Source organism: Silurus aristotelis, assembly GCF_946808225.1.
Source record: "Silurus aristotelis genome assembly, chromosome: 22".
Lineage (NCBI taxonomy): Eukaryota > Metazoa > Chordata > Actinopteri > Siluriformes > Siluridae > Silurus > Silurus aristotelis.
The window spans coordinates 7,079,358-7,104,578 of NC_139595.1; the positions used below are offsets into that span (position 1 = coordinate 7,079,358).

The window sequence follows — 25,221 nt, forward strand, 5'->3', positions numbered from 1 at the left end:
CATTTTGCGTTCAATTGATCTTGGAAACCCAAACCTGCTCCAGCACGGCAATGCCCCTGTGCACAATACGAGCTCCTTGAAGATTTGGTGTACATCATTTAGAGTGTAAGATCTTCAGTGCAATGCTATAGAGCTCTGATCTCAACCCTACTGAACAATTTTGGGGAAGAATTTGAACAATGACTGCACCCCAGGCCTCCTCACCTCACCTTCATCAGTACCTGACTTTACTAACACCCTTGTGTGTGAACACAAAGGTCCACAAGCACACTCCAAAGTCTAGTGGAACATCTTCCCAGCAGAGTGAAGGGAACTTTAAGAGCAAATTTGGACTAAATTGTAGAAAGCAAAGCTCAAAAAACATGTACCATGCTTATGATGGTGTCCGCAAACCTATAGCGTATGAATGAGTGTGTTTCAATGTTCTGAAATGGACTGCCATCTCATTTACAGTGTATTCCTATCTTGCCTTCTGGGATACACTCTAGATTCATCATAGCACTGACCAGAACAATGTCAACACTGAATATGAATCAATGAAAGATCACAATGTAATGATGGATGGATCATGTTGACTGTGCAAGTTGCCTTATTTCTAGCTTTGTTGAAAAAAACTGTGGAAGTCAGAAAGCTTCGATTATTCCGATTCTTCCGAGGGTTGACGTGAATGTTTTTTTTTCCCAGCTGGACGGTGGTAATTATACTTTTACCCAAATTACATGAATGATTCCTCTTGAGATCAGTGAAGTCACTCATTTTCTAATTATTACTCATGCATCAGAAGGAAGCTCTTAGGCACAGATGGCTTTGCTACTTCAGCTGTAGGTGATCATTGTACTACATTGTATGACTTTTGCACACTCTTTTACAATTTCTTTTTTCTTCATCGTTGCTTTTGACCTACACCTCAGTCGTTGATCTTCCCCCTGAAACCCCTTTCCATTTAATAAAAGATGTGAAAGTAGAATAAACAGTGACCTGCTATTCCCTTAGCCTCAACCTGTCAAGATGCATCTAGCTCTACACCTTGCCCATCGAAAGGTTTCAACAACACACACTCTCTCACATACGCACACACACGCACACACACACACTGACTAGACCTATTCCTCCTGGGAGGTGCTGGGCTGATAATAGGAGCAGACGTATGCCTCAGTCTGTCTCTCGCCGAGTGGTTGAGTCGATCCTGGCAACAAATTTACACCCACCATAGCACCAATTCAACACACAAACACACAAACACACACACACACACACACACACACACAAACAAGTAAACCCTAGCAGCAGTAGATCCCAGATTGATCCAGATGATTCAGGTGGAAGAGACTAATGAGAGTTCTGCGCATACGGAAAAAAAATACGCAACCGCCTGTAATGTAATTGTGTTTGTATGTGTGTGTGTGTGTGTGTGTGTGTGTGTGTGTGTGTGTGTGTGTGTGTGTGTGTGTGTGTGTGTGTGTGTGTGTGTGTGTGTGGATGGATGGAAAATACAACAGTCTCATATTCTTTCATCCTCACTGGGTGCTTAACACCTACCCAGACAAAGCTTTTTAGACACACACACACACACACACACACACACACACACACACACACACACACACACCACACCTCTTGATAGGTGTGATATAAAACAACAGGGGTCTCAGGAAAAAATGTCTTTTTTGGACAATTTGAAGCAAATGATTGTGTCGAAGAAAAGTAATGCAGCATCTTAACCCTTAAACACTGTTTCTTTGCTGCATAATTAACCGCATTTAATAAAATGAAGGCTTTCCTACTCTTCGTGTCTCTTTCTTTATTTCCTTTTTCCTCATTTTCCTTTCCATCATCTAACCCAAACGTTTGAATGCAAGTGATTGAATATTACAGTCACACCACAGCTATAAACATAAATTTACTATAGCACAGACTATGCAGTGGAAAAAAAAAGCAATAGAGAATCAAGGGCTTTATTTTCATGCAGGTGCAAGCACAGCGACTGTTAATTGGGTTGGGCATATTTCTTTTCCCGGGTATCACTATAGCAACAAGGGCTGTGACATTTGCTGCTGCCGGACCCACTTTGGTCCACAAGTTGTAACTCGTGTCGTGACCAAATATAATATTTCTAAAAAGTCACCACATGGCGAGAGTGGATAGTTGGACTCTAAATTCACTTAATCAGGATACCTCCTGTACATCCCATTGCACAATCAATAAAATACAAGTCAGGAATAATTTTTATTTTTTTCTCTCCATTTTAATCTGATTCAAACTTTAAAATGTAGCAAATGTAACCCCATGTGACTTTAATCATGGTGTGAGATTGTTTGGGTGTTTTGAAACAGCTTCCTGAGACTATGGCTATGTCGACCCAAATATGTCTAAATTTGAAAATGGCGTCTTCGTCTAAAAACACTTTGCGTTCACACTTTCGTTTTTAGTTGCTTCCCAAAAGTTGTTCATTCACACTGAAACATCTGAAAATGCTCATGTCCCCGTACTGCGCATGAGCAAAACATAAGATGCTCCGAGCTGCTGTTTTATTTTTACTTTCCGGCTTTTGAATCTAGAGGCAATGACTACAAAGTCGTCATATTTAAAAGCCCCCGTTTTTAAAGTCCACACAGAGACGCGAAAACTTCATTTTGTAAAAAAATGAGCTTTCCAATGAACCGTATTAGTATGGACACGGCCTTTGACACCCAACTGTATGTAGACTTTGTGGTAAAAAAGAGCCAGATCTGCAAGATGTTTATGAAAAAGGTCCAAGTAGGATGACCAGAGTCCAGCTGACATGAAGGCTAGAATAACTTAAATAACTACTCTTTACAACCGTGATGAGCAGAAAAGCATCTCAGAACACTCATCATGTTAATCTCTGAGGTGGATGGGCTGCAACAACTGAAAAGCACATTGTGTTTCTCTTCTACAAGAACAGGAACTTAAGGGGATACTGAGTGCAGGTACAGAGAAACTGGACATACTGTAAAAAAAATCCATAACTTTTTTCAAAAAATTTTTTTTAACTAATAGTGTCTGTGCTGATGGTCACAAAAATATCAGTCCTATTTTTTGTGGCACAGGTACAAACTCCAGTGACGTGATCATGTGGCTTAATTCTTTCGCGTTTGCATCATGCTTACGACAGTAACCCCCAAGACTCTCTCGCTTAAACAGTTCAGAAAGTTTAATGAAGTGAGGCACAGGTGTGCCCTAAAAACCCACTCCAATCACGCGAATGCTAATCTAAATTCAGATAAGCATCTTTATGCGTCCTCCGCAAGAGCTCACGTGTGCCTGACTAGCAACGTCATATTTCTGACAAAAATCAGCCATTTATGGAAAATAACTTTTTTTTCTTTGCAAGAATATTGCTGCACTTGTCAGAGATCCAAAAGACAAAGCCATTGATCAGATCCTGAAGCATGGGTAACTTTTCATTCAAACAGCTAGGAGTGTGAAAATACCTCAAAACAGCAGCCTGGGGGGCTTAACCAACATGGCGTCAGTTGGGGAAACTTGTTCAAACTGACTTCATAATGAGAGTTTCTACCGTTTTCTGCACTCATACCCCCAACCATGTCTGTCTCTGTCAGTTTGCACTTCTTAGACGTGCATTCGGTGCGAAAATCGCCTCCCTCGAGAATTTCTGAGCGCTGACTTCTCAAGACTGCCTTGACATGACGAGGGCAAAAGACGGAAAAAACGAAGGAGCAAAAAATGCTGTCTGAGGCAGCGCGTTTACCTGCACATGTCTCCTGCACGCGAAAGACATTAAGAATACAGGGAGGAGACTGTGTATGTGCGACTCGGTCTTTGTGTGCTTTCATGCATGTGCATCAGGTAAGGTAAGCTGCGTGGGTTCTGCTCGAATGCGACCAATCACTCTCGCCATCTGTCGTGCTCTAATGTATTCATACACACACAGAGCTCCCCACACAGGTAATGCTGCATGCTAAGCCTCTGGCAGCTCGCCATCTCGCACAGACACACAGCAACACACACACACCCAGGTGCAAAGTGCAACGTAAAAATTGCTTTCAGGCAGGAGTCATTAGAGCGCTTCAAGAAATCAAACTAGTGTGAATATTATCAATAGCACAACTTGGGCTGGAGTACACTAGAATAAATAGGGCTCTGGAAGATATCGTTTAGTATTACGCTCCGAACAACTCCCACAACCTGTATGACAAAAGCAGAGTGAATTATTGAGGCTATTTGTAGTAGATAGAACATATAATGGCTTATATTCAACTGCAGGATGTATTTTTTCAATGTTTATTATTGCTTTTTTTTTTTTACTCTCCGTCTCTCACAAACACGTTGATATTTAGTACCGGGGGACTTCAATTCAAGGATGCACCGATAGACACTTCAGTAAAAAGGCCCTTATTTGAAGTTCATGCTTCATGAATGCATAATTTGACTTGAGATTTTCGTAATTAACCAGCATTGTGTATATGTCTGTGTATATGTCTGCCTTTTAACATGAGCACTTTCCTTTATGTCCATTGAAACCGAATGACAGAAAATACATAATATTTATATATAAATCCATTATAAACAAAAGTATGTGAACGCCTATCTGTCACACTCATATGTCTAATTATCACACCAAAAGCTGTTGCAACAAAATTGGAAACGTGTAATTCTCTATAATGTCTCCGTATGCTGTTGGGCTACAACTTTCAAGGTATGCAATATAGAATTTACAACAATACAATACACTGCATCTAACAATCACTGAAGTACATTGATACACACTGTTCTGGATATACTGTACTGAGGTATGCTATCATTATTCAATAACAAATTCACCCATGTTAGGTGTCTGTCTTAAGATCAAAATTATACTTTAATGCCACACAGACACACACACATGGAACACCTGACTTTTCCAGCCAAAGGTGGTTCATCCCCAAAAAGTTACCACAAAGATGTAGGCAAACCATTCAATACATGACAATGGCCCTCTGCACAAAGCAAACTCCATGAAGATATGGTTTACATAGCTGAAGAGGAAGATCTTGATTGACCTGCTGTAAATCTCTGGCCTCAACCCTACTGAACACCTTCGGGAAAAATTGGAACACTGACTGCACCCCAGACCTGCTCACACTACATCAGTACCTGACTTTACAAACCCTCATGGCTAAATGATCACAAATCTCCACAAACCTGTCAATATAGTGAAGAGGTGGCCAAATTTATTTCTGTGATGGGCCAAAAATTAAACTTGATCAGGGGCGTGGGCCAAAAGTAAACGTTGCATAACGTAAATGTTCTTGTCGCCATTCTTGTTTCGTATTGACAGGCAAATACTGTATTCTTTCAAAAACAGCAGACAATTTCCTCTTGCCTCGAAGTCTCCATAAATACCTGTTTGCTAATTTTCACAAAGCATGCTGTACCTGCAAAAAAGTCTACATTTCAATAAAATTTTTCGCAGCTTCTGATAACACAAAAGAATTATGTTAAATTACAAATGAAGCTCTGTGCCATTTTTCCCGTTTTCCACTTCTCCTATACGACATGATGAGCCATATACATGGAATCACAGGCCACCTTTGGTCGATGGCCCTAGTTTGGGCATCTCCAATATAGTGTGTATTTATATACAATTACATGCTCATCATAGTTTCTCGTGGATATATATATGCATGGATTTCGTGGATATCTACTATAATAATGTGGTTATCATGACTAACGTTAAATTCTTCTACAGGTTGGAAAAGTGTGAACAGCTGGTAATGAGGCACATGTCTTTTTCTTGGAAAACAACTTTCCTGGTTTAAATCCGTAGCATTTTGCTGGATGGTGCTTTATTTTCTTTGTTCACATAAGAATTGTCCATCCACATTTGGATGCCACAGGGTTACACTGTGAACAGTTACAAATGGTATTTAATAGGAGCTCGATCATAAGTGATTTATCAGTGAGAAATCTAGTACAGAAATAGTGGACCCAATAAATATTGGACTCAAAGTTGCAGAATGCTATGCAGCTGTGCAATGCAGTTCTGCTGAGTTATAGCAGAGACTCGGCACTTGTTAGCGAGCACTGTGGTGTTGATGGACTCAAAGTGCTGCTGCATCACTCTTTCCGTAGACATAAAACAAGGGCATCACTACAAGCTGCTAGACAAAAAAGCATTGTGGGTAAGAAACTGAACCATTAAACCAAGACTCATTATAAAGATCACATTGATCACATATGAAAGGGAAACCATTCAGGGTGCGTATTTTTTGGTATTACCCCTCACTATATGTACTTTAATCAACTCTGAATATAGAAGTCGCATATTGTTTTTCATGGGAGCATACAAATAATATCATGATGTCATAATATCTGCTGCATATAGCCTACAAAACAATCCAAAAACTGTGTTTAATCCATATCTTATGTAATGCACTCTCACTTTCTCTCTCTCACACACAGTTACACACGTGTCCTTCTGAGGGATTTTGAATTGCACCCAAAAAAGCTCCATTAGCTTATTGTTAATCTCGTGTTGCTGAGAACTGAACCAGCGAAATGTCATTGAATTTCGAAGTAATCCTTCTTGCCTATTGCCACAGGCAAAGTGGAATGGATGAGCACTAAAACACAAAAAGGTAGGAAAGTGGAAAACTATGGGACAGCAAAAAAAAAAAAAAAAGAAAAGAAAAACAGCACGGTTGGCATAATGTGTCCCCAAAGCGGCTCAGGACAAAACCTGAATTGGGAGACAAGGACAGGTAGAAGGCCAAAACAGCAAAGGAAAAAAAATGAAAAATAAAAAAGAAGCGAAACCCACAGGAATTCTCCCAGCTTTGACGTGTCATCTCTATGATAGAGCTTTTGTGATCAAAACGCTATGATGGGCGCAGCGGCCCGATTTGAAGCTAATAAGCTTGTTCTGATGCTGACGGAAACGCGGCGGTCCTTGTCCGAATGATTAGTAGTCCTGCTTCTTTTTATTATGCTCTTTTTCTTATTACCCTGTTATCCTTATCCGAAGCGATAACGAGCATGGCCTAATCAGAAGCTCCGGTTGAGTCACACGCAGGAACATGTGCGTCATTATCCTGACCCTGAATGAGACATGAGAGAGGGCAAGAGAGAAATATTGAGGGGAAAAAAAAAACGAAGACAGAAATAATAAGAGGCAAGCGAACAAATATAATACAGAGATGAGAGTGTTACAAAAAAAACAAAAAAGTATTGCGCTCATGTGTTTTTCCATCGCAGTTTAACGGGTTGTTGTCCCGTGCTTTGTCTCCACGGCCCTGATCTCCGTGTCTCGCCGTACATCATGCCTTGTCCTCTTCGGTCTCCCTGCCTCTTTTTTAACAGCGGATCAGTGCACTTTTATGTGATCTGACACCCTCATCTGCGCACTCTCTCTCTCTCGCTCTCTTTTTCTCTCTCTCTCTCTCTCTTTCTCCCGCCTCGCTCACTGTGACTTGGAAGCGGCTTTCTCAACATAACTCACAATTACACCATCCTCAGCGTAAAGCTGCTCCATGCGGCTCTATTTTGATGAAAAGCAGGCTGACATTCTGTTGATCTGAACTCCTTCAGATTAGGAGAAATGGCAAAGTGTTTGTTTCAAGTCAAATAAAAAAAGGAAAAAGGCAAAGAAAACGAAAGGAAAGGAGTAAGCAGATAAAAAATACGAATATTAAGAAAATAAAAAGGCCCTGTTCTTCTTTTCTGCAGCGATTAATTTGTGTGTGCGGTATACTGTATGTGTGTTATTGTGAAACGCATCAACAGTCCTCTTAAAGCAATCAAGCATTAGCCTATTTACTGTGTCACTTTTCATCGTTAGCAAACACACAGTGTCGATGCTTTCAGCTGACTAACAACACGACGGGTGAGTGGGGTCTTGTTCTCGTCAGGGAACAGGTGCGAGGAAATGGTGTCATGCTGCTTATTGAGATCAGAAAGGCAGGAATGATAATGCTGAGCAGGCATGGTTCACTTTCGGGATGGCATGACGTTCCACAGGATGTAGCAGTGGGATACTACCAATGTATAGTCAATTCTATTGAGAAGTAAGTTATACAATATCCAAACATATTTCCATCTTAAAATTGTTTCACTTCAAGCGTGTATTAAAGTGGGCAGCAACGTGTCAAGATGAACTGAATCTGGTGACGAATGGACAGAATTTGAAGAAGAAGTAGTAAAAATCTCGGGAATCCAGGAATGTCTTTTGGACAATTGACACAATTTCTAACAGCATTCTTGCTAAATCTACTAAAATAATCGGTGTAGAAAAATAGCACTGTGACTCAAACTTTAGACAGCTGGCTAGTAACTAAGTACCGTATTTTCCGGACTATAAGCCGCTACTTTTTTCCCACGCTTTGAACCCTGCGGCTTAAACAACGAAGTGGCTAATATATGGATTTTTCCTGTGTTTCAAGATAAAAAACTGAACCCCATAACATTAGACCAATGAAATTGCTGAACGGGTTCAGGTGAACCAATAAAACTCTTTATATTAAATGAGATGCGCTCCCACTGAATCGGGCCGCACCACATCATAAATATGGATGTGGTTCCTCTGACGTTCCTCTGTGGTTTCGTCACGCTGAAAACAACTGGGCATGAAAAAACGCACTTCACCTGTGTTCTGAGCTGCACGGCATCGGGAGAAAAGCTTCACTGATGGTGATTTTTAAACGCACGACGATGCCAAAAGATAAACTTCTGAGAGAAATTGTTGTGAAAGGAAGGAGGAAGACAGTGAACAATGACTTTAAGCCATGTAACAGACACTGTCTTTCATTAAAGGCTGTGTAAAGTTAATTAGTTTCAATGTAGACAGTAGTAAAATTCAGAGGGTGCGGCTTATATTTGGGTGCGCCTAATAGTCCAGAAATTACGGTACATGTCCTATTTTATAATATTTATTTTCCTTATTATTATAAATTAATAAATACATTAGCTAACAATGGCCCATCCTTTATTAACAAACTACTCAGGTTCCAAAGCAATTCCATTGCATCACAGCTAGCTAGCTAGCACTATAGCATACTTTAAACTACCACTAACCCTCAATAATGCTCACCAAATGAAACAAATTTTAATATACAGACTGTACTTCACCTAAATACAGTTTTAATAGTTTTTTTACGTTCAATATCTGCACTCTATTTGCTAACGTTTAAATAGCAGACTTGATAAATGTGGTCTAAAACACCTGTGATCACGTTAGCTCAGTACGAAAACAGATGAACCTCTTTCCAACATTTCCAAGCAGGGTGAGGTGTGGAAGGTCAGGAGCAAAGGAACTGTTTTTACTGCGGGTTAGAAAATGTAAATGTTTATGGTGTATCGTTAGCGATGAGCCTTTATCCAACTGTATTTTTTTTTTAGCATTTTACATATTCACAATACTTACACTTTATGCCAAAAGTATTGAAAATAAAATTTAAAGAACTTAATAAAATAATACTATAAGAAAAACAAGTACTATAAAATTTGAATTCCTTTGCACTATGGTTTATGAACGAATTTCCCGAGCTAGAATTTATGCTCCCCCTCTCATTGGCTAGTGAGAGTTGGATCGATGGCTCCCTGACCAGGAAGTTTCTTTTATGGAGAGCATTTTCGATGGGATTCATTAAGCGGTTTGGCCATTAAGTAATGAGAATGAAGAGACAATTTATACCTCTAATATTAATCACAAACGAATACACTTACTAAGTGAGGAAGAAAGGAAGTCATTTCCACCGCTAACACTATACATATACAGAGATCTGCATCCAGATTCCTGTCCAAAATTTGCTGAAGTCTCTACTTCAAGGAGCTCTCAATCCAAATATCAATAGCCAATGACAGTGAAAAGAAGTGTAGGAGAGTGGAGGTTGATGAGGAGGTGATGGGTAGGTATGGCCTTAAGGAGAAGAATTTGGAAGGGCAAATGGTGGTAGAATTTGTTAAAAGGATGGAAATGGAAGTGGTACATACATATTTAAAGTAGAAGGATGACATATAAGATCAGAGGAGGGTGCATACAGGTGGACTATATTTTATGCAGGTGATGCAACCTGAAGGAGATTGGAGACTGTAGGTGTTGGCAGGAGACAGTGTAGCTAGAAAGCATTAGATGGTGGTCTGTAGGATGGTTTTGGAGGTGAGGAAGAAGAGGAGGAGAGTGAGGACTGAAAAAAAGAATAAGATGGAGGAAACTGAAGGAGGAAGACTGTAGTGTGAGATTCAAGGAAGAGGTCAGACAGGGGCTCGGTGGTGGTGAGGAGGTGCTGGATGATTGGGCAACCAATGCAGAAGTGATAAGGGAGACAGCTAGGAAGGTACATGGTGTGAGATCTGGAAAGAGAAAGGAAGACAAACAGATGTGGTGGTGCAATGAGGAAGTGAAAGATGAGAAATGTAGGCAGGAGTACAAAGAGATGCGACAGCAGGGGAAGAGGGATGTGGCTAAAGCAAAGAAAAAGACATATGAGGAGCTGTATGTGAAGTTGGACACTAAGGAAGGAGAAAAGGATTTGTACTGATTGGCCAGGCAGAGGGACCGAGCTGGGAAGGATGTGCTACAAGTTAGAGCAATAAAAAGTGCAGATGGAAATGTGTTGACTACTGTGGAGAGGGTGATGAGAGTTGAAGGGAGTATTTTGAGCAGCTGATGAATGAGGAAAATAGAGAGAAGTTTGGATGATGTGGAGATGAAGTGAAGCAGGAAGTGAATAGGATTAGTAAAAAGTAAGTGAGAGCAGCTATTAAGAGGATGAAGAGTGGAAAGTCAGTTGGACCAGAAGACATTCCAGTAGTAGAGTGGAGATGTTTAGTAGAGATGGCAGTGGAGTTTTGAACAGGATTGTTCAACAACATTCTGTAAGGTGAGAGGATGCCTGAGGAATGGAGAAGAAGTGGGCTGGTACCGAGTTTTAAGAACCTGCAGTATATGTACATGTACAGATGTACAGACCTGCAGTAACTACAGGGGAATAGAGTTGATCAGTCACACCATGAAGTTATGAGAAAGAGTAATGAAAGCCAGGCTGAGAAAAGAGTAGACCATCTGTGAGAAACAGTATGGTTTCATGCCAAGGAAGAGTACTACAGATGCATTATTTGCTTTGAGAATGTTAATGGAGAAGTATAGAGAAGGTCAGAAGGAGTTGCATTGTGTGTTTGTGGATTTAGAGAAAGCGGACAACAGGGTGCCGAGAGAGGAGTTGTGGTATTGTATGAGGAAGTCAGGTGTGTCAGAGAAGTATGTGAGGGTGGTGCAGGACATGTATGAGGACAGTGTGGCAGCAGTGAAGTGTGCAGTAGGAACGACAGACTGATTCAAAGTCGAGGTTGGATTGCATCAAGGATCGCCTCTGAGCCCTTTCCTGTTTGCAGTGGTGTTTTACAGGTTGACGGACGAGGTCAGACAGGAGTCTCTGTGAACTATGATGTTTGCGGATGATATTGTGATTTGTGGTAAGAGTAGGGAGCAGGTTAAGAAGAGCCTGGAGAGGTAGAGGTACGTGCTGGAGAGAAGGGGAATGAAAGTCAGTAGAAGTAAGACAGAGTACATGTGTGTGAATGAGAGGAAGGGCAGTAGAGTGGTGCAGTTTCAGGGAGAAGAGTTGGAGAAGGTGGAGAAGTTCAGGTACCTGGGGTCAACAGTGCAAAGTAATGTAAAGTGTGTTAGAGAATTGAAGAAAAGATTGCAGGCAGGGTGGAGTGGGTGGAGAAGAGTAGCAGGAGTGATTTGTGATAGAAGGGTATCTGCAAGAGTGAAAAGGAAAGGTTTATAGGACTGTGGTGTGACCTGTGATGTTGTATGGATTAGAGACAGTGGCATTGACTAAAAGACAAAAGGTGGAGCTGGAGGTAGCAGAGCTGAAGATGCTGAGATTTTCAACAAGGATGGACAGGATTACAAATGAGTATATTAGAGGAACAGCGCATGTAGAACGTTTTTGGGGACAAAGGGAGAAAGGCACGATTGAGATGGTTTCGACATGTGCAGAGGAGGAACATGGGGGTATATCGGAAGGGGAATGCTGAGGATGGATCCACCAGGAGGGAGGAAAAGAGGAAGACCAAGGAGGAGATTTATGGATGTGGTAAGAGAAGACATGCAGGTAGTTGGATTGCAAGAGGCAGATGTAGAGGACAGGGGGGTATGGAGACTGATGATCCGCTGTGGCGACCCCTAAAGGGATCAGCCGAAAGAAGAAGATGAAAAAGAAGAAGAAGTAAAGCGCTGTTAAAAACCACCCCCACACAAAGTAAATTTTTATGGGTTGAAAACATGAAATGGCAGTGCATTCATAAACCATGAGTTCAGAAAATCAAACGATTAACAAAGAATGCTGTTCATGTGAAGACCATGTTAAAATTTTGCCAATGAGTTCATAGTTTATAGTTTGAAAGGGTTCTTTTTACTCACTGCATATTGTTTTGCTTATTTAAAAAAGTAACAGTCAATAATTTTGGCACAAATATAATTCCGTAGCACTGATGCAAACCTTGGTACTTTTTAATCAAAGTACTGAAATTAGTATATTTAGGCAATACTTTCTCTCACTGGAGTGTGTGTGTGTGTGTGTGTGTGTGTGTGTGTGTGTGTGTGTGTGTGTGTGTGTGTGTGTGTGTGTGTGTGTGTGGGTGTGTGTGTGTGTGTGTGTGTGTGTGCATTAGACTACCATTAAAATAGGAATACAGAGCAAAAACACATACATCCAAAAATGCCCTCATTAGCTAGGAGACTGAAAAAAGATGAGTGCTGCTATTCTGAGTTCCTGGAAAAACAACATCTGATAATGGTTCACATCTATTTACGCACTTCGCTTTTAAACAGGATCAGTTTTAGACCCAGGTTTTGTGTAAAACGCAGCAGTTGTTTTTTTGTTCAGTGCTTCAAATGGGATTTTATTTTAATCTTATATACTGAAATACAGAAGTAGACCTGCTTCTGCCATGTGACATTACAGATTCAATCTGCATTTTTTTATTTTCATTGTATCTGAATATCAATTGCAGGGTGAATGAATTTGCAAAATCTAATAATGTTCAGAAAATTAAAAAATTACAAGTGAGTTTAATGTAATAGTCTTTTACTGAACATATCCGTTTACATAAGCGAAGTGATAAAGCAACAGCGGCTCTGGTTGGCCGAAACTGTATTTGGCTGCGTGGCAAATCTAATTGATGACCCCTGAAGTAAATTCTATAATCATAGCCTTCTGTTCTGGCTCCAGTCGCAAATTACAGTCTCCCCCAAGAAAAAAAAAACGCAAGCTATATCTTCTCTTACATCTCGAGTTGGGCTGCAGTAAAAAGCAGTGATTTTAGAAATGACTGCCTTTCCCAAGTACCCATTCATCCAAACTCTATCGCTGGGTCAAGAAGCAGGCGATCTAAACTCTAAACTCTGGACTGACATCAGAATAAAACCTCTACAGAAAAAAATACATAAATCATTGCCAATATAGTTTGGTGTAACATTAATACAGTATGTGTATATTTGTAAAACAAATGTTTCCTAATTTACTAAGTTACTCTTTACTCGTCAAAACGCTCCATATTCTATGGCCAACCCAGTGAGTGGCTCTATTTAACATACCTGATCGTAGTTGTTTAATACGGCCCTGGCTGAGCGCTGGCTCCACAGGAAGGAAGTCTTTGAACCAGGAGATCTCAGGATCGGGGACGCCACTGGCAGCGCAGAGCATGGTGGCAGTGCGTGTTCTTTCCACAACCTTCAACTGGGGACCCATGTCTATACTAGGGAAGCCGAACGGCAGCAGGTCCTCTGCACAAGGAAACAGAAAGAGCCCAGTGAGAATAGGTAGTGTGTTTATAGGCCATGTTTGTGCAATGCGATATGTTGAGGCCATGTCATGTTATTCTGTATTAGTTTTATTTGGTGTGCAATATAACTAGGCAGACTTGGAAGTAGTGACATTTATTCAACGTATGACATTGTATGACAATGAAATACACTCATTCTATTATGTAAAAGTAAAAAAAAAGTAAAAAAAAAAAGAATAAATATAATATAAAAATATCCACCAAGCACAATATGTACAAAGCACAGTATTTGTGAACAAGTATACCTGATGTAATATAGACCATAACTATCATCACTGCAAAGCATACAGTGTGTGCAAAATCTATCTAAAGGTAGTTTGATTTATTGATTCATACATGCAACAGTCATAAATTCTCTAATCTGATAGGTAACAGAACAGCCAAACAAAAAAGGTCTAATTACTGATATGGTAGACATGTTTCCATAAACAAATCAAACATACAATATTCTGTAATGTAATTAAGAATGAGCTAAACGAAGATATGGTTTGGATGGTCTGGAGTGGAAAATCATAAATGACTGGCTACAGAGCTCTGACTTCACCCCTATTGAACACCTTTGTGATGAATTGGAGTGCTGCCTGCACCCCAGGCCTCCTCACCTCACCTGCATCATTACCTGACTTTACTAACACCCTTGAGGTGTTAATTGAGCACAAATCTCATCAGGGACACTCCAAAATCTAGTGGACCGTCTTCCCAGAAGAGTGGAGGTTATTATAACAGCAAATGGGGAGTAAATGTGAAATGGGATGTTGCACATCCGTTTATGGTCAGGTGTCCCTACAGTGTACCGCTAGTGCTCACATTAAAGCCTTTAATCATTTATTCATCTGGTTTATGGCTTTAAGTTCTAGTTTAGAAACTTTCATAGCATGGCTTTGATTTATCTTCAACATTTAGCCCTTTCATCAAATCATACGTCCTATACACTCTGAGCTGTGCTCCATCTTCTTTTTTCTCTTTTTTTGAAGATTGAAAAAGCCATGAAATCTAAAAAATTGGACCGCAACAGCAGTGAGACGTTTCAGTGCGGTGATTTTAAAAAATTCATTAGCAGAAGCTTCTTCGCTTGTTAAACCAGTAAGGTAAGCTTACTCTGATCATTTGGATAATTGTCTAATTGGATGCCTTAGGATGAGAGAAGCACTTTGCACCTTTTTTTATTAATTAAACAGTGATTTGTTACTTGCTGAGGAATTAAGAAAGCAAAAGAACAGTTCTGGAGAGTTTTCCTAAAAGAAATGTTTTTCCCTTGTTACAGAAGGAAAAAAAAAGTTCTCATGTTACTTTGAGGTAATTGTCAGTTCACTAGTTATCATTTGGTCACTACAAATATCTCTAACTGCATTTCGATCTCACTTTCTTACACCGTTTTTACAATGCAGCCATGATCTAAACACAATCAGTATGGAAATGTCTCTCTTATATCAAGCTAAATTATCAAGTTAATTCAGATGTTTATTTCAAGTGCAGATACGGCATTCGGTACAGCTTGTAAAATTATTCATAATCGCTTTAATTCCACACAGCCTAGAAAAGCTCACTTTAATGACAAAAACGGCAGACCTGCCATGAAGATGACTGTGTTATTTTAAGTACGCTCTGTCTACAAAAATAGACTTCATCCCACGCTATGCATGCATAATTCTCAAGCCGAAACTTTAAAGCACTAGGCCCTGCTTTGATTCTCAGTCTGTGCAAATGAGCATTTCAGTCATTTAGGTGCTCATTACAATTTATTTCTACATTTGGCACAGATTCGCTTACAATGTATGATGAAGTTTCTGTGCAGTGGGAAATGAAGAGGGAGAAGAAGGACACACCACCCACATCCAGCACTCTGGTTATTGCTCATCGAGCCTGCGGCAGGCAGAATTCATTAACACACAACATAAATAAAACAGCCGCACAGAAAACAATACAAAAAAAAAAAGTGATCGGAGGAAAACTCAGGGACAACACGGGTTCTCGAAAGCAAAAGAATGGTGTGTAATTATATACCTACCTAATCACTATGCGTGAACACACCTCAGCAAGGACGACGGCAATTACACAATGCACAGCGGGGAAAGAGGGATGGGCGCTGCATAGGAGCTAATAATTATTTGTTCGGTCTAATTGAAAAGGCAGGGAAGGCGTAAAAGACCAAGTAAACACAAGGATGTGGGTCAGCGCTCAAACTGTGCCTGTGCTCGGGACGAAATGAGGACCAATAGTGCGATAAATTCAGCGGAATCGAACGAATAAAACGCAGCAAACAGGCAGGGAAGTGATGTGACGTGGCGCATTACTAGCACCATAATCCAACATGTTTCATTTCAACTATACCACAGCAGTGCTTGATTAACAAATCATTTTCATTTATTTATAGTTACATTTATGATTGTGGAACATCCATAATGCAGTTATAAACTCTGCTCTTTCTTGATGTTAGTAATATATATCAAGAACCCATTAATAAGCATACTTATAGAAAGCTTCATGCATTTAATTCTTTTTTTTTTTACTCTTTTTAATCGTTTAGAACTAGAATCGGATTACGTAGAGCGTCTGCTATAGAAATCCATGAAATTTTGTTACTATGAAAACAACATTGTAAAATAAACACATTCATGTAAACCTGTGATTCTTCTGGCAACCCGGACACACTGTATAGAAAGAAGCAATTTTTTTTTTTTAACTAAGAAAAAAATGTATCAACACCTTCTGACATATCCATCAGCAACACTGGGGTATAAGCATGTATTATATACAACATACACTCTATATAAATGTAATTCATGCTAACTACAGCTAAATAATATAGATTAATATAGATAAATTTTACATACATTACTGTCGATCATGTAATAAATCATTGCAAATAAATACTTCACTAATAAGATAGGTTAAAGGACAAGGCCCTTGATTTGGTTGATGGATAGATAACTATTTTGGTTTGACAGTGGCAGCATCTAAATGCAGACCAGCTGCATCCTCACACACAAAGCATTCATTCATTCATTTACTCACTCATTCATCTTTATTTCCTGCTTTATTCTTATTTGCTTCATGGATCTGGAACATTATGTCCGAGGCAGGACTACAACCTCGATTAAAATTGCACTCACACACTCCTTTATACTTGGGTATGTTTTTCGGAAGTAGGAGGAAACCAGACAACCCAGATGAAGTCTATTCAAGCTGGTACAGACTTCACACCCACATTTAAAACCTGTCAAGCCATGTTAGATCCCATCTCAATACATGGAATAAGACTAAGCAAATATTTGACTTTTAATATATGGCCAATATCACACCTTTTTACATTCTTAGTTAATTAGAAGATCTTGAATCGTGAATATCTATGATATTTTCATTGGTTGGAAAACCCACAGCATAAACCCTCAAATTCCACCACTTCAACAACTGCTGTATCAATGTTTACACTGGTTACTGAAGCTGTAAAATATTCAAATTAGAACCTGCATTTGAAATCAAGTTTTAGTATGTATTTTTACATTTAAGTTGCACTTTGTGTCCTTCATGTGTGAAGAATTAAAGTCCTTTTATGTAAAGTACTTTTATGCGTGAAGGCGAGAGCTGTGTTAAACACGGTAAGACCAGTCTAACCTTGCTGCTTTTGAATCACAGTTCGACCAGAGGTTTATGGGGGATTGAGAGGACTGGGTGGATTCGTGACTGAGAGAGGAGACATTTTCCCCTGAGTCAAATCAAATGCCTTGTAGCTTAGCCAAGGGTAAGACAAAGAAAAGACAGACAAATGGACAGACTCTTAGTCTACAGTGAATACTTAGGATTATTTTATCAATGAGATTCTTTCAAATAGAAGTAATTAAATGTGATTATCTTTTAAAGATGGATGGACATCCATTACATTATTTCTGATCCGGAAATAGGAAGTAGTTCGCAGGTGCACTTAATTTCAGGCATCGATAGGCAGTTAAAGGCAGCTGAACATGAAGAGCAGAATTGAGTGAGCAGGAAGGTGGAGGATACCCCATATTGGGGGTAGGGGATTGTTGGGTAGGAGGCAATAGGTCAGCCAAATAAAGCTGAATGGGTTTACATAAGGAAAATTATTTGTATGAATGCCAGTGTGTTGAGCCAACAAACAATTTACTATTCAAACAACAGACACACATGCAAAAAAAAACATCCATGCGATCAGGGAGACAAATGATTGCCAGAAACATGTCTGGACAGAGACAGATCTCTGAGGAGAAATGGACACTCATAGGGTACTTGAAAAAAGATAAAAGAGACACAGAGATTTTCTGTAGAGATGTATATCAGCCTTCTCCAGCCCTGCTGCAGTGCATGCTGGTCGAATTTCTGCCAGTATCCTTCAACAGCCGAGCAGAATAATCAGTCCTACTCAACTTAGAATGCAGCGCCGCATGCCCCCAAGGCCTTTGGACATCCAATAAAGAGAAAAAAAAGTGAGAGAAACCTCTTGGACTGTGAGAGAAAAAGCGCTTCAGCACACTTGACCTTAAAAAAGTTAAAGCATTATGGTCCCGAGCGTCCCAGACTTTATGTCTGTACTGTGGGTATGTGCGAGTGGGTTGTATGTTATGCAATTTTGCGCTCACAAAGGAAAGAGCCCTGCTGAGTAGGAAGCCTGGACAGTGTGTTCGTGTATCTGCGTTAGCATTAGCCAGATGGATTGCCTCCATCCTGTTGAAAAAAAAGTGCCAAAAACAACCACGTGCCCAAAGGAATGCCCGTGACAGAGGAGCCACTCGCCATGGCAACGGCAAAAGTCTTTTAATTTCTCAGTTCGGGGGAAAAAATAAAGAAAGTGTAAAAAAGTGTGCACATTTCTTTTTTTTTTTACATATCTTTCGTTGAGTCTGGTTCTCTCTGAGGAAAATGTGAGATGAGCGCTTACATTTGGCGTATGCCAAAAGCGAAGAGGGAGTATGGCACTCATCTGTGTCTCCTCCTCATCGCCCCCTCCTCCTCCTCACGACACAACAATGGCTTTTAAAAACTCCTCCGGACGCAGCTGAAGGATCACGGAGAGACTAACACGGGACGTTCTTTACAAGCGGGGCAGCAGCTGCTCCCTGATTAGGGCGCTATAATAAGCTTGTTTAATAGAGTTTGGCCACATCAATAAAAATCGCACTGACCCACGTATCTCCTTGAGGGAGGACCGGAGGAGGATCAGCTCCATATGCTTGGGTCCACTGGGAACACACAGCCGGGACACTCAGTGCTGCAGCTGTTCACACCAGCTTTCTTTTCTTTTTGTTTTTTTCTTTTTGGGGGTAATACACAAAGAATGGCATTTTAATACTAATGAAATCAATGCACCTTGTAGGGGGAAATAAACTGCCTTAAGTTGCAGTGCGGTTCCAGATTGGTAACATACAGCATCGGGAGTAAGCTAAAAAAATGCTCTACTTCCCCAGAACGTTAGTTTATGTGCCTCAGTTATATTTATTTTATTTTTTCCTTTTCGTTGTAGCAACCGTGCAGCACTTACAAACTGTTTTAAATTCCATAAACTACATTCAATTAAATTTCAATTTACCTAAATGTGATTCGTTTCTAAATGTAAAATTATTTATTATTCATGAATAAACTTCCGGTTTTATCCTAGAAAATTGGTCAAGTACATACACTATATGGACAAAAGCTTGTGGAGACCTAACCTAAGATTTGTGTGTGCTTTTTTTTAACAATCTATTCCACATTTAGTCTTCATTTGCTGTTATAATAACCTCCACTGTTCTGAGAAGATGTTCCACCAGAATTTGGTGTGTGCTTGTATAGACTTATGATCATTCAGCCCCAAGGGTGTTAGTAAGTCAGGTACTGATGTAAGGTATGGGGGCTTGATCAGTAGGGTTGAGGTTAGAGCTATACAGTAGGCCACTCAAGATCTTCCAAGATCTTCAACCCATGTAAACAAAATCTTCACAGAGCTGGATCCAAAGTCTTCCTATACAATTGTGTGCCTCCATCTTTGTGGTTACAGTATGGGAATGTTCCAATACTATTGCTGATATTGTGTATCTATAGCTATGTCTCCACTGTGCTGGATAAAAAAACGCAACTTTTTGGCTTTTCTTCCACACCTAGATGGCGTTTTGTTGTGCAGCTAACACAGGTTTTTTTTTTTTCGAAAAACACTCTCTCAAGTAGATAAGCAGTTTTGGGTTGTAATGCAAACTGAGAAAACAAAGACGTGGCTCAGCTACATGACAGATGGCTTTAAAAAAAACATTGCGTTTTTTTCTGTTTATCTTGGAATCCTGTCCATTTGTTTGCTTTTAGCATCGACACTGCCCCATCCTTTCAAAGAGTTGCGAAGTAAACAAATGTCTAAAGAAACATGACGCAGGCAGCAAACTTCGTCCTTTTAGCTTAGACGAGCACATTTTAGAATACGTTTGAAAATTGGCCAATTTAGATGGAGAGTTTTAAAACAAAAACCTTTGTTTCCAGATGTATTTGGTTTACTGTTAACAATAATGCGTTTTTGTTATTGCAACATGAGTTGTACAATATATTGTTTGTTAAGTATTGCACAAATCAGTATCCCAAGTGCCCAGGACAAGCACATTTCATGGCTGGGCTTTTACATTTTAATTCACAGTTTTTCATAGAACATGGAAATCTATTTATCAGAGTTCCCCTACCTACTGCACTACAAACAGAAGTTATGGTGAGATCTGGATTTATTAGAATTCATTTCGTTGCACAGATATGCTCGAATGATGAGGCTTAATGCAAACTACATGGCAAGACTTTGCAACTTGACAAAGAAAAAAAAATAGAACAAACGAAATAGTCAAGGGCTTACAAACACAATTGGGAAAGAGACCAATGACAGGACTGTGTGGAAACTAAAATCACAACAAAGACACAAGAGACAATATGAACTCCGCCAACCAAAATAGCTAGCTTAGTTAAAAATGAACGTTGTGTAGCAATGCAGCTTTTTAAGTGTAACATATCATAGCTTAATCTGTTTATTTTTAAGTTCCATGAGTCATTTTGTTATTTTTCTGTGTAATTTTGAGTTATATCATATTGTGTTATTGTGATTCTTACTGTACCAAAACTAACATCAGTATCTAAAAACATATCTTATAATTCAAAATTCAATCCACAATGTGTTTAAAAGGAAAAAACATGCTACAAAAGTTGTAAAAGTAAAAATTCGTCCAGAAATTCGGAGGGGGCTCATGAAAAGGCTGCTGTCTCTTTTCACCTTTTTACCGTTGCTATGTGAAAACATTTAGCTAAATTGGCAGCTCTCGGATGGATGGTGGCTGAAATCTCTCCATGGTGATGTGACTAGGCCACTTTAGCTCCTCGGTGTGCAGTGGGCATGTAGGATGAGCGGAGATTGAGGTGTCGTGAGAGAAAATGTTCCTGAGCCTCACGTCTTTCCTGCCACACACGCGCCAAGTGTAAACACAGCCCGGGCTGCAAGATTAGCTTCATCTCATGGCAAATGAAAAAAAGTACACAAAGACACACAGTCTCACACACACGAACACACACACACACACAAGTCCAATCACGCACAGAAACCAACATGTTCACTGAGGCAGCTTAAATTTAAATTTGCCCAGGTGGGCAGTAAGACCTGGGGGGGAGGGGAAGATATGTGAGCTGTAGTAATGGCAGTAGCAGACCAAGCAATTCCCCGAGGCTCGGCGCCTTATGCTGTGTCTGAAACCTGCCAAATCCCTCCATCACTCTCTCATTCTCTCACTTTCTCTCTCTTCCCTCCCTTCTCCTGTCCTCCATCACTCTCTATTTCTGTCCCTACCACTCTCTTGCTCTGACCTTCTCTCCAGATATACGCCCGCCAATACTCAAGGTGTGAATGAGTTTCTGCTCAAGTGAGAATTAATGCCTAATATTTTAGTTACTATGGAACCCAAGCGATTGAATGTTTTTCTCCTTTTCCTTTTTCATTTATTTATTCATCTTTTTTTTGTTCCTAGTGAAAATGAAGGAACCTCTGTGAAATCCAACACCCTCATTTACTGACTTACTACGATCCGAAAATTACAGGAATTCACTGTATGGGCAGTTAGGGGAAATAACACAGGCGATTTACCAAAAAGGATTACATAGGAAAATGTGGCAAGAGATTTGTAGAAATGCCAACACTCTCAGCACGGTGAGTGAAGTCGGGCCCTGATTAGTCCTCAATCTCAGCTACATCACTTCAAATCATAATTGGTCTTGATTAGAGACTGTCCATTTTAAAAAACCATCTTCATTGTCACTATATTTACCTGAATAATAAAAATAAAAGATTCTAAAGATATCGACAAACTAGCAGCCTAATTTAAACCACTGAAAGTCTGACCGGGCAGATACTAAGGATGATTGAAGATGCTCATGCTAATAAATATAGTGTTTGCTTGTCTCTGACAACTGTCACTTATATCTGTATTCATTCTAAATATCTTTTAATTCCACATAATGTATGTAATGCATTGAATATTTAGTATGAAACAACTTGACCAATGTAATGTTAATGACATTTTAATGATGATGTTATCGACTTACTAAGGATTTATTTAGGAAAACCTTTGTTATAATTAGATTATAGGGGTATCATTTTGTCCTCAGAAGCTCAAAACAGGTCCATATAAATACCTACATTTTAAACTAAGGCAAACGAATGAAGCATGTTATTTTTGCTCATTTAAGATACATCCGTCTCTGTAAATGCAACTTTCCAGGTTTATTACACACCCAAAAATTCAGTAAATCTTGAATTTCGTAATAGTATCTTTTTGTCTATTTTATTATGTCCCAAGAGGGCAACCTACCAGTCACACAAACTGTGTTATATCCCAATACATGGCATAATGAATATCCATCCTGTACATAGTGTCTCCCTTGTCTCTAAGTCATGTGATCTGAGCTCATATTCAAAAGCACACAAAGTTAACATTTTCAATCTGGCAAGGTTTCCCAAAATGAATTGTGCACTCTAAAAATCTACAAAAAAAAAAGCACTCAGTGTTCTCATACTATTTAAAAATAAAAGCTATGATTTTACAGAATAGAATGATTAAAATAAGGCGACCTGCACCAGACGCAATCTTTCTCCCCTGTAAAAGAAAACCCATCTAGGTCTCATTTGTCCAACACCATTGGTTCCCTAGCTCTTATATATTTTACGTAGCCACATCTATAAAAAATAATAAAATGAATAAACGTGATTAATTCGCTCGCAGGGAGCTGTCGAGATCGAACTGGGGGCTTCTTTGCTTTTTCCCTATGAAAATAAATGAACTCATCATGTTGCTGAGAAATGCTGAAAGACGGCCAGACACTGCCGATACTCACTGGTTAAATACGCTGTGACTGCCAATGTGACGCACTTCATTACCAGACTAACAAATTCATTACTGCCTTCATCTCTGTCCTCCCTCTCCGCTCTGCATGACGCTCCCCGTCTCTGCCTTCGCCTCAAGCACGTTAACAAAAAGAAAAGAGGGACAGTTTGCTCATAACGCTCTGCAGGTTTTTTTTGTGTTAAGCGTGGAAACCTTTATTTAAAAATGAAGGAAAAAAAAAAAGACAGCTCTTTAGAGATCAAGTCATACATTCCCAGCTGAACTTCCTGTTCAGAGCTCTTTCAGTGTGTGATTTGTGCAAAAAAAGCCTTTTCCCTAATGATTTAAGGTGAGACACCACATGCGAACGTGGTCATATTTGCTGATATTCTATAAAGAATTGTTTTGCACCGGAATAAATTATTTATGCAAATGATGCAGCGGTTAATTAAATTTGCATGCATTTGCATACCGTATTTAAACACAAGCCGAGTTTTGCTCATGTTGCTTACACTGAAACGTTCACTCAATGTGATGATGATATCAAGAGCACGATTTTTGCAGAAAGGTTTACTGAAATATCATTTGTTTTCACTTATTCAAATGTCACCTTTCTCATTTTTCATCTAAAAAGTGAAGAATTTCTGATTATAGATTGTGATTATATAGTGAATTTGAAGTTATATTCTATTCCATTTTTCTGGGAAGATGTTCCATTCGTTTTTTTTATGTGGTTTGGAGATTTGTGTTTAATCAGTCCCAAGGACATTAGTACTGTCAGGGTTTTGATGTAGTATGAGGAAGCCTGGGGTTCAGTCAGCATTCCAAGATGTTTCACTCCAACCCACGTAAATGAGCAAAATTAGTTTTATTTCGCAAAAATTGAATGCTACCGCATCCAAAGACATCCTATACAAAAAGAAAAACTCAGGTGTCCCAATACTTTTGTCCATATAGTGTATCGTGTATGGTGTATAATGTAAATACATAAATTGGCATATACCAGGAAACAAGCCTTTTCATGGATATACAACAAGAGGTGGTTATTCACAGTATGGCAAAACTTTATTCTTCTTTACAGCGAAAAAATTCTGACAAATGAGTCTGAAATGTAATTTCTAACTTGCTACAAGCACAATTATCACTTTGTAATGCAGCACTATGATGATATGATGGCAGCACTCGGGGTATACTACAGTACACTGCATGATGATCAGTTAAAAAAAAAAATGGTCGTACGCAACAATTATATTGAAATGAGGCATTTATTGAAAACATGTACTTTACCTCTGATAATAGACAGCTTGGAGGTGACTGCGATTTCGCCCTCACTGTTCCGGGCCACGCACTCGTAAACGTTCTCATCTCGCGGAGCTCGCAGTGGTTGGATACGAAGCACCGCCCCTGCTCCTTCATCAAACTCTATGGTCTGGACCAATTCGAAAAAATAAACAGATTAATAGAATATCTGAACATTTTTTATTAAACAAGAGACTGAAAATATTCTTTGCAATTCATTCAGTGAAATACAAAATTATTGGCACCCTTCGAGAAGAAGCTTTTAAGGCAAAAGGGGGGCAGACTGTTGTTAAACTGAACAAGCCATGTAATAGATACATAAATACAAACAAAAAAATACTCGACAAAAGCAGGTAAACTGAATCATGACCAAAACGGTGCACTTGACCTTTACCGAGCTTCACTGGAACGATAATTGGACTCTGTTGTTGTTGGCTTGTTGACCATGCACAGCAATGGATTTTTTTTTCAAATCAGGAAATGTGGACTGCATGAGAATAGGAATGAATTATGTGTTTTTAAATGCATAAGGGGCATTTTTCATAGCATCATTAGCATGTTTAGCCTGCAATTTACCTCAAAGCTGATTGCCTGTACTGGAAGGTTACGTCTTAGAATTGTTCAAAAGAAGAAGTGAACTTTAACATACAGTACATTCCAAAAGATCATTACACTATATTTAAATTCTATTGAAAATTTGTAAATTAAATTAAAAAAAGTGATAATGCCTGAGATTATAGAGGTTCTACATGAAGAAAATCCTTTTTACACATAGATG

The 25,221-nt window shown here is 39.4% G+C and overlaps 1 protein-coding gene across 13 annotated transcripts in view; it reads right to left on the bottom strand.

Moving 5' to 3' along the window:
• Window positions 1-25,221, bottom strand: part of ptprsb (protein tyrosine phosphatase receptor type Sb) — a 139,825-nt gene that overhangs the window by 74,353 nt on the left and 40,251 nt on the right. For all 13 annotated transcript variants that reach the window (XM_083525484.1, XM_083525490.1, XM_083525482.1 and 10 more), the window contains 2 exons: window positions 24,432-24,573; window positions 13,568-13,756 (listed from right to left, as the gene is read on the bottom strand). In XM_083525484.1, coding sequence (XP_083381610.1) covers window positions 13,568-13,756; window positions 24,432-24,573 — 331 coding nt within the window. The remainder of the gene's footprint in view (window positions 1-13,567; window positions 13,757-24,431; window positions 24,574-25,221) is intronic.